At 35.4% G+C, this 14748-nt stretch overlaps 1 protein-coding gene across 4 annotated transcripts in view; it reads right to left on the bottom strand.

Moving 5' to 3' along the window:
• Positions 1-291: 291 nt before the first annotated feature.
• Positions 292-14748, bottom strand: part of LOC135218355 (inositol monophosphatase 1-like) — a 40116-nt gene continuing 25659 nt past the window's right edge. Inside the window, exons 5-7 of one of the 4 annotated variants that reach the window (XR_010315304.1) lie at positions 11033-11184; positions 5767-5918; positions 292-1498 (exon numbers count right to left, since the gene is read on the bottom strand). Coding sequence is in view for 3 of the 4 variants with exons in the window: in XM_064254593.1 (XP_064110663.1) it covers positions 1380-1498; positions 11033-11184 (271 nt within the window). In the remaining variant the exon portion in view is untranslated. Of the gene's footprint in view, positions 1499-5766; positions 5919-9129; positions 9186-11032; positions 11185-14748 lie in introns of all 4 variants that reach the window. The other 3 variants (XM_064254594.1, XM_064254593.1, XM_064254591.1) reach the window with 3 other exon arrangements.

Raw genomic sequence — 14748 nt, 5'->3', positions numbered from 1 at the left:
TAGGCTGGTGTTAAGTGCTTTCTAGCTTAATGTTTTCTATTTCTATAAAAGCCACTGACCTTTTCTTTATTGCATTATTTAATTTTCCATTGATATTAAAACTGATTTGTATCAAAGTATTTCTTGGATACAGTAAGATGAAAATTCAGAGCATTAAAATGGTGAATGAAACATGTCACTTTGTTGAAATTAAGTCATACAAAAGGATTTTGACATAATGGTAAAATAAACAATACAAAATGCCACAGACACTAGCTCACAGCATTAAATTTAAATAATAAAACAAGTCAACTTTGTTTTGCGTTTAATCACATAGAAGAATTTTGACAAAACAATGACAAAATAAACAAGAATAAGTAAACTCTATTGTAGACACCAGTTCTTTCCATAACCAGTCTACAGCATATCTTATTTATGGCATTACCACAAATAATTCCACAAAAGCCTATACTGCAACACAAATCATGACTAGAAGGCTGGAAGAGTGATATGAGTAAGAGTTACAGGAATACCTTGCAGTACTTGTAATTATCTGATACCTTAAAAATGGATGTTCAACAATAAAATAAAACTTAATCTTCCACATTACCTGGTCATAATCAAATTTCCACCAGTTTGAAGATAAAGGCACCCTGTTATCATGAGAACATTAGTCTATTTAAAAAAATATGTTACAATCTAAAAAAAAATATTCTCCACTTAGTCCTGAAATGATCTAGTCAGTGAATAGTATTAAGTACTACTTAGACCATGAGGTAAGTACATGATTTGAAATTTTAAAAAATCTCCAGAAAACACTCCTAAATGTAAAAGATGTACATTGTTCTGCTCAGTATACCTTAAAACACTTCCTTAAAATACCTCCTTTGCATCCTTAAAAGCTGCACGGTATTTCCCTTTCTCTTCAATTCTTTGGTGATGAGTTCAAGGTACTACACACTTGCTATCTACTCCGAGTTTTTTCATTCATATTTCATTAAGCACAAGCATGGGTAATTATTTAATCATTTTCATTACAATTCACATTAGACTTCTCTATAAACTAATACTACTACACCAATTTTGATTCAACACCTACTTCATTGACATACTGAAATTTATTACTCTTCTATTTCCTCCTGAACATACAAGCAACAGCCTTCTATTAATATAGAAAAATAAATATAACATTCCAAAACATAAAATATTGCACAGTAAATAAAAAAATCTTATTATAGCAACCTTTGGTGTTCAATATGTGATGCACTTGAATAACATGAAGAAAAACTGAACAGTGCAATCATTGCACTTATGAAAGAAAGGTGTACAATCAACAGAATGATAAATTTTGTTAAATATTTCCATTGCATGTTGCCTCTTGCTTTACAAACCATACAACTTTATTTGGAAACACCATCTCTTTCTGGCTGGTACTGTTTCAGAATCTTGGACAAAGTCTCAGCCAGCTGCTGCGTGGAAGCACAGAGAACTCGACGATTCATGAGGTCAAATGGGCCACCTAAAAATAGACCAGCAACAAAGGCAAAGATGTTAGCAAAGGTAAAAATAAGAAAAATAAAAAATTCAACTGATATTCACAATTTAAAAACACAAGTGGGAATCTAAATATACCAAATACAACAATTAAATATACTACTCAAAACCTAAAATACAATGCACTAACACCAGCTTAACAGACCTTAAATAAGTTTAAGTTCTTTAATTAGCTACTTTATTATGATTATTTTTTGCTAAGCTACCATTTCAAATGTGACACAATTTTAGATGAATCTCTTCAATTGAATTTGAAGGTTAGTTTAGGTTAGGGACTAGGTACAATTGCTGTTAGCTGTAAGATATCTAGAAAATATTCAAGCGCAAGCTATAATAGGGGTCTTAGTGGCTCATCCAAAAGCTAAACTCCAAAAGCATTGTTAAGTTAAGGTGTTATGTATAAAATACATAAAGTATCTGATTAATGTGATCTCATTTTAAGTAATGTGTGGCCACAGAAGTAACAAGCCTGCTGGCCATCCAGCATCCTAAACTGCCATGGTCATTGATGCACGAATATTAAATAGTTGGATAAAAATTTCAGAGGATGAAAGATACAATGCTAAGATATTTAAAAATTCAATATAGTTGGGCTGTACTGATAGTGAAATACCACTAATGATTAAAGACATTCCACAGCTTAAATTTGTTACCAAAAAAATAAAAAAATTAACTCTTCTTGCAATTTGTTCTCTGTAAGAATCTTGGCAAGGATATACCTACCATCTCCACCTTAAGCCTCAGAGAGAAACTGGTCTCTGGTCCTTATAATACCCAAGACTAAGGGGCTTGACCACTAACTTTTTTGTTTGTTTGTATGGTGTTTTTACGTTGCATGGAACCAGTGGTTGTTCAGCAACTCATAACCACCAAGGTGGCAGGCAATGACCATACCAACCACGTGACTGAGGCGCATTGATCACTAACTGTCAAACAGTCAAGAGGACCTGACAGTCACTACAGTTTGTTGCTGGTGCTCAACAGCAGTTAAAAAAAAACTAAGCATTAAGGGTATAAGGCCAATATGCAAGTGGCAAAGGGGCAATTTCCCATCTCCTAGGCATGTTGCCATATACTTCCAAGGAGACTGTCACTTGAAGTTTCCCTCATTTTATTCTTACTTTATGAGTCTGATTCTTCTAGCCAGGGATCACAACTATATTTCTGATTCTAGATTCTAAAAAAATCATTACATAGAACTGAACATCTTAGAAGTAGCTCAATTGCTGCTTGTTTTCCTAGTGTATCTGCAATTTAATTTCTATATAAATCCAAATAAACAGGCAACAAGCATGGCTTTATTTACTTCTCTGCACACAAAGATCAGAAACCACTGTAAAGTTATCAGAACTAACACATTAAAAAGTTAGAGAGCCTGTAATACATTTTTAGAATCACAAAAAGTTGTAAGTTCAAAATGGCAAATTTTTAATCAATTTGCATTTTTCATAGCTTACAAACCCGAGGTCTTAACAATAGGATAATCTTCTAGCCCAAGCTAGAAACTGGTTTAAAACAATCAAAGATTGTAAAGCAAGAAATCTGTGGCATCTGGCAATCCATACCTCATGATGCATCTATCTTTCTTTGACCGCCTTGGAGAGTAGCCGTGTTGTGCTCTCCTTCCCAAGACAGTTGCTCTGTTTGCCTGTTATATCTTTGAACTTTAGTGTTTGTGTGTGTGTCTGTCCTTTGATCACGGATTCCTCCAAAAGTTCCAAGCCCCATCAATGTATGTGTCCGGGAGTTCAGGGATTTCCATGTTCCAGGTTTTTGGCTTCTGTTACAGATCCCCATTTGACTTGCAGTAGGTGCAGTGCTAATTTTTGTACTATCTCTAATCCGTGCCCGAAATGTTATTTCTGGGCTATATATCAGTGGAGGGCTTTCTATAAGAAGAGGGAACACTGTAAGGTGTCGGTTTGTCTGTCTTGGGAAGGTTTTTAGTCCTCCCCAAGCAGACATTTTGGCATCTTCTTCCCGTGTTCTTCCTCCTGCATCTTTTGTTCCTGTGTCCCCGTCCTTTTCTTCCATTGATTCGTCTTTGGAAGTATCAGGCGGTGCATGGGATAGACTTATGTTTAATGAGGCCCCCCCTCTCTTGTGAGAGATGACCATACTCCCTAAGGATAGGAAGCTACCCCTCCAACTCCCTTTGTTGCAGATTTGGAGTCCAACAAAATTGCGGCAGTTTGGACGTCCCTAGACTATGGTTCATTCTCTTTGGATGGTTTGCTGGTGAATTTCTTGTCTGCTAGCCAGCCTCCCCCCGTCCCACCAGCAGTCACCCCTCCTCCTGGCCTACACTACTTTGGTATGCCTGTGATGCCTTCAAGTGGGCCAAAAGCCGTCAACTATGTCGTCTGCTGGGTCGCCGCTTATCTCCCCACCAGTGAGGCCATTGGCCTGTGCTGCCATGCCCAACGTCGTGACGTCACTCCCAGCTTCCACTCAACCTATGACGTCGACTGCGGTTTCGGTTCTCCCTCTGTCTCAGGCCATGACGTCATTACCATCCACGTCTCTACCATCTGCTCTACCTCCCTCGGAGATGTTCTTTCAGGTAATGTTTGATAAACTGGACTCCATTTTTCATGAGAGATATGCAGTTCCCCCTACAAAGAGACAGTGTAGAGGAAGAGAGCCTTTCTCTTCCTCCTCTCCTCTTAGCAAGAAGTGTTAAAGTAGGAGACCACCGACTTTGTTGTTTCTTATTCCAAGAATGAGAGGAGTGTTTCACCGTCTTCTCTACACAGACGTGTCTCTCCATTGCACATACACATACACGTACATGTTCCAGTTTGTGATGGCTTCTTAATACCACAGCCTATTAGAGTTTGCTATAAGGATGATAGAGCACTGATCTAGAGTTTGAAGTTGCCTTCCACTCAGCTGTCTCTTGCATCTCCTAGGATTTCTCATAACGAACGTGTGGGTAACGATGACAGTTGAGGATGTGAGACACTTTGGGTCTGTGGATGTGCGTCTCAGCCTTCTCCCAAGACGACTAGCCTTCCTACCTCTCCTTCCCCTAAGGATAAATGTTTAATTTAAACACTGAAAGTTTGACAGGCATTCAGGGAATGACCTAACCACCATTAACATCAGGGGTGCTGCCTAAAAGACACCTAGCCTATAAGGGTCCTTTATTTTTTTATGGTGTCCAGGAAGAGGTTGACCACAATATTATTCAGATATAAACTGATGGGGTTGTAGCAAAAACTGTCAACCAGTGGTAGGGGTAATGCAAGCAGAACCACTTCATTTATTAGTTAAGTAGTACTAATGAGGCTGAAAGGATTAAATACTGTTTGAGGTCAACTGGTCTGAAAAAGACAAGCATATGTGAAGCAATTGCTTGTATTATGATGTATGACTCATTTAATTGATTTATGTCAAGTAAACAACAAGAAAAACCCCAACCTGACAGCAAAAACCTAGAGAAGAAAATTTGCAATGCAGGCGCCCACATCCTTCAAAAAAAAGCTTTGTATTATTAAATGGGGAACTACCACATTCAGTATCTCATTTACCTACAATATGTGTGACTTATAGCCCAACTATACATACAGCCTCAAAATTTCTTTATGCCTAATTAAAAGATTAAAATGCTTATAGGACAGCAAAATTTGAAAGCTACTAAAAGACTACAAAAGCCTAAGCTTACTTAAAAATAAAGGTAAAATTTGTAAAAATAAGGTGAAAATACCAACATATACTAAGTTAAAACAGCCAAAAAGCACTTAGGTACAAACACCAAATAGTTTATTTAATGTTGTACTACTGAACTATATATTCGTCATAGTGTCCATTTAAAATAAGCATGACATTATAGGAAGCATAGAGATTGGGTCCCACACAAACATAGAAGAGTAGAAATGTGCTCTCTCTCTCTCTCTCTCTCTCTCTCTCTCTCTCTCTCTCTCTCTCTGCACTATTGCTATGTTTATATTAATCTTAATCATTATTAACTTCACTGGGGGATGACCCAGCAAAAAAAAGGTGTTTAACATTAATACATGCCATTTGAACATATGCCTAACTTGCATTCATTAAATGATATGACCAATCTGCCAGAATAAAACAAGTATGTACGTATGCCTAACTTGCATTCATTAAATGATATGACCAATCTGCCAGAATAAAACAAGTATGTACGTAGGGAAAAGGCAGTAGTAGTACTTTATACAAACTAAGAGTAATATACGTACTGATATTGATTAAAAAACCTACCCTCTGTATCAACAATGACTCCCCCTGCCTCTTTCACCACCAAGTATGCAGCAGCTGTATCCCAAGCATGAATCCCAAATTCATAGTAGGCATCACCACCTCCCGTGGCTACATAGCACATGTTCAATGCACACGATCCCATGGCACGTAATCTATAGAGAAACAAGCAACGAAAAGTACAAAATCTTGCAACCTGTGAGGTGCTCAGTCTCATGCTGCAGTAGTACAACCTTGTCTTAATAAGCAAAAATAAACATGTTATGTGCATCATGCACTGTAAATGATGTATGTATAGCTCTTCCACATTAACACAAATTTGCAATACAACAACAGAAGAGAAATTAAATTTTAACAATAATTTGCACAACCATCAACATCTGACAATACTTATTTCCATTATCTCAGACTTCACTCAAGAATCTCAATGTCACATATAGAAAAGGAGAGAGAGAGAGAGAGAGAGAGAGAGAGAGAGAGAGAGAGAGAGAGAGAGAGAGAGAGAGAGAGAGAGAGAGAGATTCATTAATCACAAAATCTACGGTGGCACTGAACAGGGATATGCAAGAATCAACAGCCTCTAATGAACTTCAAATGCCTCCTAATATACAAATCTTTAATATATGTAACCCTTAAATTCTTAAACCCATCACTTATTAGAATATTTAAATAAGTTATTGCATTTAGCAAAAACTGCAGTGATTACAGAAAACTAATTGAGTAACTCCACTAAAAATAAATTTCAATTCGTATGTGGCTACACTAAAAAGTTTTCATGATGAGTCTTTCCAATGTAAAAATTTACTACTTTTACATAAACAAGAATAAAACATTAGCAGACTGTAAACCACTGACTGCATCTAACAGTAGGAAAAGAATTTACTCATGAGACTACAGGATATACCAAGTATAATGTTGTATATGGAGTGTCTACTTATAGCTATAAAAATGCAAACAATACTTGACTTCAAGAAGTTGACCTATCCTAATTATGTCTACTCTCCATAACTTAGCAAAATTCAATATGGCAAATCCGACAGGGATGTTAACAATGGGAATGAATATAAGTAAAGTTGGGATTAAAGAATCAAGCAATAGAAAAAGGTGCGTATACATTTTTTGATAGGCCCCACCTTTTTTTAATAAATAATGTTCTACATGCAGAAGAGAGGTAAGAGACATTATGAAGCCACAATTATGAAGTATAAAATAAAGAGATATTTGCCATTAATGTTCCAAGAAACTCCACAATGAATCAATAAATCTATCGATGATGTAACTCAATAAATTACGAGATATTTGATGGAAATGCAAAATTTAAGCTACATTGTAATTAACTCAAATACTTGGTCAAAATGTGACCCTCTGACAAGACTACTGAGCTCTATGTCTTCCAAACAGTAGAATGTGAATCTAATAACTTCCCTCTATCTTGAGTGCAGAGCTATTTACAAACTTGAACAAATGCTTTTGGACAACAGGCAATTACAAAAATGGCACTAAATTGTTTTACAATTGTAGTATTCTGGAGCCATTGTTTTTAATCATTATTACTAACATTACTGGTATTAAATAATAATTGTAAAATTAAAAGAAGCCCAGGGTTAATTAGTCAGTAGTTTGTTTAGTAGGGGATGAGGCTGTTGACACTAGACTTGCATGATACAATGATTTCAAGCCTCTGGAAATATTTAGTGGTATCTTTAACTCTGAAGTTATTTTTTATTGAACTTGAAAATAAAGAATCTAATGGTACACATTTATAAATAAAGAATCTAATGGTACACAGTTATGCACTGTTTCCATGGCTTTCTGTTTTTTACTGGATGGTCATCATGGTAACCCATCCTTCAACTAGAGACCTTCATTATTCCTTCAGAGTTGAAACAGATGCCTGAGATACTAATGGCAGAACCAAACTTAAGCTCTTCCTATCAAAATAAGATCAACCTAATACAAGCAGTCCCCAGTTATCAGCGGGGGTTCCATTCTCGCAAGGGTACTGATAAGTTAAAATCCGCCATTAACTGAAACTCGGTGATTAATGGCGCCAATACCATGAGCGCCACTATGGTGCCTCTGTTAGGTATGTTATGGTGTCACAACTCATTACTGGCGCCTTGGCTCCTTATGGCGCCAATAACCAGAACTCGCCCTGATATGGTGCATAAATCTCTGATTTTCTGGCGCTAGACCAGTGCCATAAAACCAGATCGCTGACAATCAAGACCGCTGATAACTGAGGACTGCCTGTATAGGAGTAATTAGGTGCCTAATTACATCATGGGAAATATCCAGCACAGTCTTGAGGAAAGGTTCTCTCTTTCAAGAACTGTTGAACAGTCTTCATCCATGAAGGCACTAAAATTTCATCGACTGCTGGTATCTCAAAAGACAAAAGATGTCGCCAACACGAAAGCAGGCTACTAGGTGCTGAAAGGTATCCTCCAACATTACCTATGGGTCCAAAAGTGAGAAGCAGAACACCAAGAGTTTTTATTTAGTAGTGAGACAAACAAATCAATCACTGGTGTTTCCTAAAGTTAAATCAGCCTTTCCAACACACAAGGGTGTTGACATGGTTGACAGCTCAGCAGCATGGCATTCGCCGGCCCCTCCTACTCCACCGTCACACACAACTCACTCTCCAGCAGGCAGTAGAAGTAGAATTAAGCGAGACACTCACCAGGACAACTATTCAATTTATTTAAATAAAGCAAAATCAGAATCTAGCTGTGACAAACAAAACTACATATGGCACTTAAGGCGCTGATAACCAGTTAATGACACCTCTGCTATATATATGTTATGGCGCCGCAACAATATATATATATATATATATATATATATATATATATATATATATATATATATATATATATATATATATATATATATCTAATATATATATATCTATATCTATATATATATCTATATATATATATAGATATATATATATATATATATATATATATATATATATATATATATGTGTGTGTGTGTGTGTGTGTGTGTACATACATTAAACAGCTGGTTCCATCTTTAAACTCCAACATATCTGCTGCTCCTCTATGTCTAGCATTCATTCTTCCTTCTCCACTCTAACAGAATATTAGGCACTGGGTCTCTTTTACTATTGACACAATTCTTGTTAATTTTTTTTTTTTTTTTCAAGTATAGTTAATTCTTGTTTTTATTTAATTTTTTTATTTTAATTTTACAGTCATTTATAATATTATTATGAGTATGTTTTAGTTTTACAGCCTGATGATGCAATGAGTTTATGTGTGAAACTAATGGTCTGAATAGTTATTATTCTGTGAGGTGGAATCTGTCAACCAAAAATGCAATATTCTAGTGACATACCCAGATGGACGGCTACCTGGATTTTTCTTCGTTTCTGATTTTATCTGACAGAAGAGCTAAAACATAAGAAGGCAGTCATAAGTAATAGGTTTTTAGTTCCTAAACAAAACTGGTAAATAACAAAGACCCTCACGGTGAAGGTCACACTTGAACATTATCAACACATTAGGCTAAAAGAGACATATGTAGTACCCTATGGCAGGGAAACTTTGAAGTCGGCCAATTTAGGGAAAAAACATCAATGTTAAGAGAAAGACATGCAAATATACATGGTGTACGAAAAAAATTCTAAAAAATTCTCCCTACCCTCCACGAGAAGTAAAAAAAAAAAAAAAAAAAAAAAAAAAACTACTACTGTACCTACGTATTTACAACCCCTTGTGGGGCCTCTTTTACTAGACAATTGTAAATTTTACCAAATTATTCATGTTATTTTTTAATATTTTATTTTGTAAAATTATAATTATAGCCCAAACAAAATCAAAACAGATAAGAACTAAAATCAGTACAAAATGTGAGTATATTTGTTGTAAAATACTTACGTAAATTTATCGAGATCGAAGATGCAGTAACTTTTTTGGATTATACATGTTTTTTCTAATATTTCTTTGCAAAATTACAATTTAACTGACATACTATCATAAAAGATAATAACTAGAACCAACAGCAACCCCTAGGTATATTTATGAGCAAATAATAAAAAGACATCATGGGAGGAAGAGAAACACAACATGCCCCCTTGAAATCAAGATCACAACTAACTCCTGAGCCGCCTACAATCACCATGTGAACCAGTCTCAAAGTTGCCATTAGTGAATATATGGGCAATAGAGGTAATGGAACTTCTTACCTGCCCGATTTCTCCAAATCAATGGCACGTAATATTAATGCTCACCATGAGTGAATCCGTCCACCACCCAAAACCTTTTTATTGCTACTCATATGAGAGTATCCATTCATTAATTAAGGGTTAATAATTCCATGTATTTTGCAGCCAGAACTAAACTGTAATACTGCATACAATTAATATTAAGTTTAAGATAGTATTCAACTAAATATGCATCACGTCTAAAAAAAAAAGTGTAGCAAAAAGCCATAAGATAAACGATGGACATAGAAGTCTAATAAGCTGAGGTGTTACTTGTACTATATAGGGATATTCTATTTTTATAAAGCTAATAACTTGCAATTCTTTGTTTCCAAAAAGGAAAGCACTTATTTGTCAGTTCTAAAACAATTTGTTTTGTTCTTTTTTCTTAATATTTCTTATTTTAATATTTTTCATTTACAAAACCACCAAAGAATACAATGCATTTTATTTTTATTTGGAAATACAGCACAGTACAGGCAGTTCCCGGTTATTCTTAAAAACAGGTTGTTTTCTGGGATTTTCATGGGCATGAATACTGATATTTGACATTTCTTTAGTAACTTTTTTTGCCTAGATATCTGACGATAACTCACGAATAAGCAAACGTCATCAAAAATGCTGCAGAAAACAAGAGATGACTGCACTCCAACTAAAATCATGTTAAGTTTTAGAATGTCAACAAACAAGACATTACCAAAAGTATTCATAGTCCCTTAAATGATCCAACAAAACCATAAGCAATTCTGTAGTAAGTGAAGTAGGGAAAACACCAGACCAGCACAAAAAATACAGCCCATGCACTACATATTTTCCTTTCAATTTTGGACTGCAGAGCATTTTATAAAGTTTTGAAAAGATAATTCAAGAACTTTTATTAAAGCTGAACTGAAAGTCCCAAATTTAGTAGCAACTTCTAAAGTGCTCTTAAATCTTGTGAAAACAGACATGCAAAACACCCAACAGACATGAAAAAATTAACAAAATGAAAACACCATCAGTGAGTTATATTTTGTTAGTAGTGATGCTACCAACCTGCAGAGTCATAGACAACCCCCCCGGCCTCTCTCACTATGAGATATCCAGCAGCCATGTCCCAACAGCACAATCCAAAGTGATAATAGGCCTCACCCCAACCTGCAGCTACATAACACATATCAAGAGCAGCAGACCCTATACCACGCAAGCTGTAAAACAAGGAAACACATTTCAGATCACCTAGACTGTCATCATACAAAGCACTGGCTGGCTGCACTGCAACTCTAGCAAAGAGTTACAGAGCTATACAAAGGACTGCCAAGCTTTGAAAAGTTTGAAATTATAGGTAATAAGACTTACAGTAAGATTCTGAATACATGAGAAAATAAGTACTGTAGGATAGAAGCATAGATTGGTGATGGAATATTATAATGGACGTACGGAATATGAAATCCTTACCATGAAGGGCAAAGGCTGTAAATATTTGTTGAACCCAACCATACCGGTTTTCATGTGCCTAATTCTGCAGTCAGCAGCCCCCTGGACATATAACATGAAGAACTTCCACCCTCTGGGCAGTGCCTCTGGTAGTAATAGTGGCAGTTATTTCATAATCTTTATGTCCATCAAGCAAGCAAGCAATAACTTGCTGCTTTTATTTCCATAATTGACAATTTTACACAAAGTATCTTTGTATTACATACTTAGTTTAATTTATATTTCTAAAAGTATTTCAGTACATATTTATAAACTATTATGCTTGGTTTACATTTCTTAAATTCTTAAAATAGTGTACATTCATCTTCTGCTGGCTTAAGTGCTGTAAATACTTCATTACTATTATGCTAACTTCATAATTACACATGTTTTCTTTGAATAACTGCTGTGCATCATTGCCAACTATTGCTCATTGAGTAGGTTATTCAATAGTTTTTTGGTGAATTGCATATTATTGGTGCATATTTCATTTGAATCTACATAGTACATACTTTTGGTTTGGGATATAGAGTCTTTTTATGAAGTTAATATATCTTCATTATCTGCAACTTGGCAAAGGACTTACATCTTTTACCACAGACACTAAGTTATTATTATCTTGCTTAGCATCGGTAATATACCCATGTGATTTTTTTTATGTGCCTCAACTGCAACAGCTTCAGGATTTCCGTCATTCTAATCTGCAACTTATGTTAAATATCCTGCAGCCACCTATGTGTTACATAACACTGGTAAAGCTTACATATCATATATTCTGCATAGTTATTTGATGACCAATTTTTTTACATATACATATGTATTCTAAGGGATTCACGACTCTTTAAGGTGTTGTTTCAGATAAGACTGGCACTCATAAATCCACTCATAAACTACCAAGAGAGGCAGTGGGAGAAATGCAATGCCTACCCTTCACATGAGGATGGAGCAGAGCTTATTTGAGCATTTGGATTTATCAGATGATGTAATTCCTCCTCCCTTCAGGGGTACCAAAAATTGTTTTCCTAGTCCTGATGCAAATTTCTGTTTGTGCCTGCAGCATCAAATTCCTACACTTCTGCTGACACCAATGTCACTACTTCTAGAGCAGAAGTCAGTCAGCATGGTGCAGCAGCCGTTCCAGAGGGGCAACACCTTTCTTTGGCTCCAATTGCTGCAGTCATTTCCTTTGATGAAGAGGAACTTTTTGTTGTTTGGAAGGGAATTATCAACCAGTGAGTCTTCCTCCCTCTGAGTTTCATGATGCTTCCACCAACAGTCACAAGCACCCAGCAGGGGCTCCTCTTTCATCTGTGTGCATGCCATAACCACTCTGGATTATATCCATGGTCTATGCAAAATACACAACACATTCTCATAGAGTACTTACTTCATTTATACCTGGAGCAGCACTGCATAAAGCACGTTTCCATTGCAAGATATTTATCCTTGCTTGTGTGTAGTGCAACATGCCACATACATACTTGACTTTTCCGAATAGAGCGCATCTTATTATAACTGAAATTATGTATTGCACATTAAAATAATGTTCATGTTTAGATGACTGTTTCTTCTACATGATTAAATATTTTCTTTCCTTGATCTGCTCTTCAATTACAGATGCCTTCTGGGTTATGAAGGTCCATTTTATAATACTCTGACTTAAACCTGCAATAGTAGCAATACATATTCAGTAGAAAATGTTTAAAAAAATTTTTAATTTCTATTTTTCCCATTCTGCAACATAATCACAAGTGAATATACCCACTGTTATTGCCAAGAAAAAGAGCTGGACCAATCGATAAGATACAGAGGAGCTTAGCTACTGACAATCCAGGTTGAGACAAGTATACTAGTCTTTTTGAAATTCAAGTTAAGACAAGCAGCCTTTTAGACACCATTAGAGAACATATACAAAACACTCCTCCCTTGATAAATAATCCACTATTAGTAACTTAATCATAAGAAATCTATAACAGAAATATTAAGCAATTATACAATCATCAAATGGTGAAGTGATAAGCACTGTTACACCGTCTGAAATTTTTGACAAGGTATCATTCGAATGTTTTATATTTGCCTTAGTTGTTCTGCATATAATTACTGCAGTACTTTAGAAATACATATTTGTGCACAATAAATTAACACTGTAATAGTTTCCACTTAATGTTGAATCAGACAATATCAAGCTTAAGTTAGATAAGATAATAGGCTTGCATATGCTTAGAATATCTATCTAAAAACTATAAGTTTAATCAAGATAATCATCAACAACATACAATAGGATTTATAAAATGTAAGGTTTACACTATGCAATATATACACTGATAGGTCCAAATCTTCATGAGGCATACAATTTGCAGCCATTTCACCCAACAAAATGTACCCATTTTCCTTGCCTAACAATGCTTCTGTTTTCAAAGCAAAAATACCAGGAATAGTAGCAGTCATTAAAATGATCAAAGATAAGCCACCACAGAAATTTATAACTTTCAGAGACTAGAGAAGTGCTACAGTAATTTATCAAAACTATAATAAAAAACATTCTTGCATAAAAATTAATTTTTACTTCACAAATTATAAAAATGGCAAAAATGGCATTTTTATAATAAAGCACAAATTATAAAAATGGCAAAAATGGCATTTTTATAATAAAGCAAGTTTTAATTATGCCTACCCAGTAATTACATAGCTATAAGTGAAACTAATTGCTATGTAATTAATGGGTAAATTACTTAATTAAAAATATAGAGGTAATCTATGCTGGACTCCTCCCCACGTAGAGATCAGCAGAAATGAAGAAGCCAATACAGCAGTCAAAGCTCCAACTACTAAAACAAGATCACAAGTAAATATGTATTGTTATAATACAATAAGTTTGTTCATACTACCTGGCAGATATATATATAGCTGATTTTACTGAACGTCGACAGAATTTCAAAACTCGCGGCACACGTAGTGGGGCGGCCAGGTGGTAGTAACCCATTCCCGCCGCTGGGAGGCGGATATCAGGAACCATTCCCATTTTCTGTTCATATTTATTCATGACCCTTGTCTCCTGAGGGGAGGAGGGTGGGCACTCTAATTATATATATCTGCCAGGTAAGTATGAACAAACTTAATTGTATTATAACAATAAACTTTTGTTCATGAAACTTACCTGTCAGATATTATATATAGCTGAATCCCACCTTCGGATGGTGGGTAGAGACAGAATAGGATTTTAGAAACTTAAATTAAGTAAAAGATTTACTTCTTGGTTCCTTACCTGATAGCAAAGTAGACTCTGTTGGAATTAC

The sequence above is a fragment of the Macrobrachium nipponense genome, chromosome 9 (assembly GCF_015104395.2).
Source record: "Macrobrachium nipponense isolate FS-2020 chromosome 9, ASM1510439v2, whole genome shotgun sequence".
Taxonomy (NCBI): Eukaryota; Metazoa; Arthropoda; class Malacostraca; order Decapoda; family Palaemonidae; genus Macrobrachium; species Macrobrachium nipponense.
Note: the sequence above shows the minus strand (reverse complement) of the source record. Positions and strands in the feature narration are given on the sequence as shown.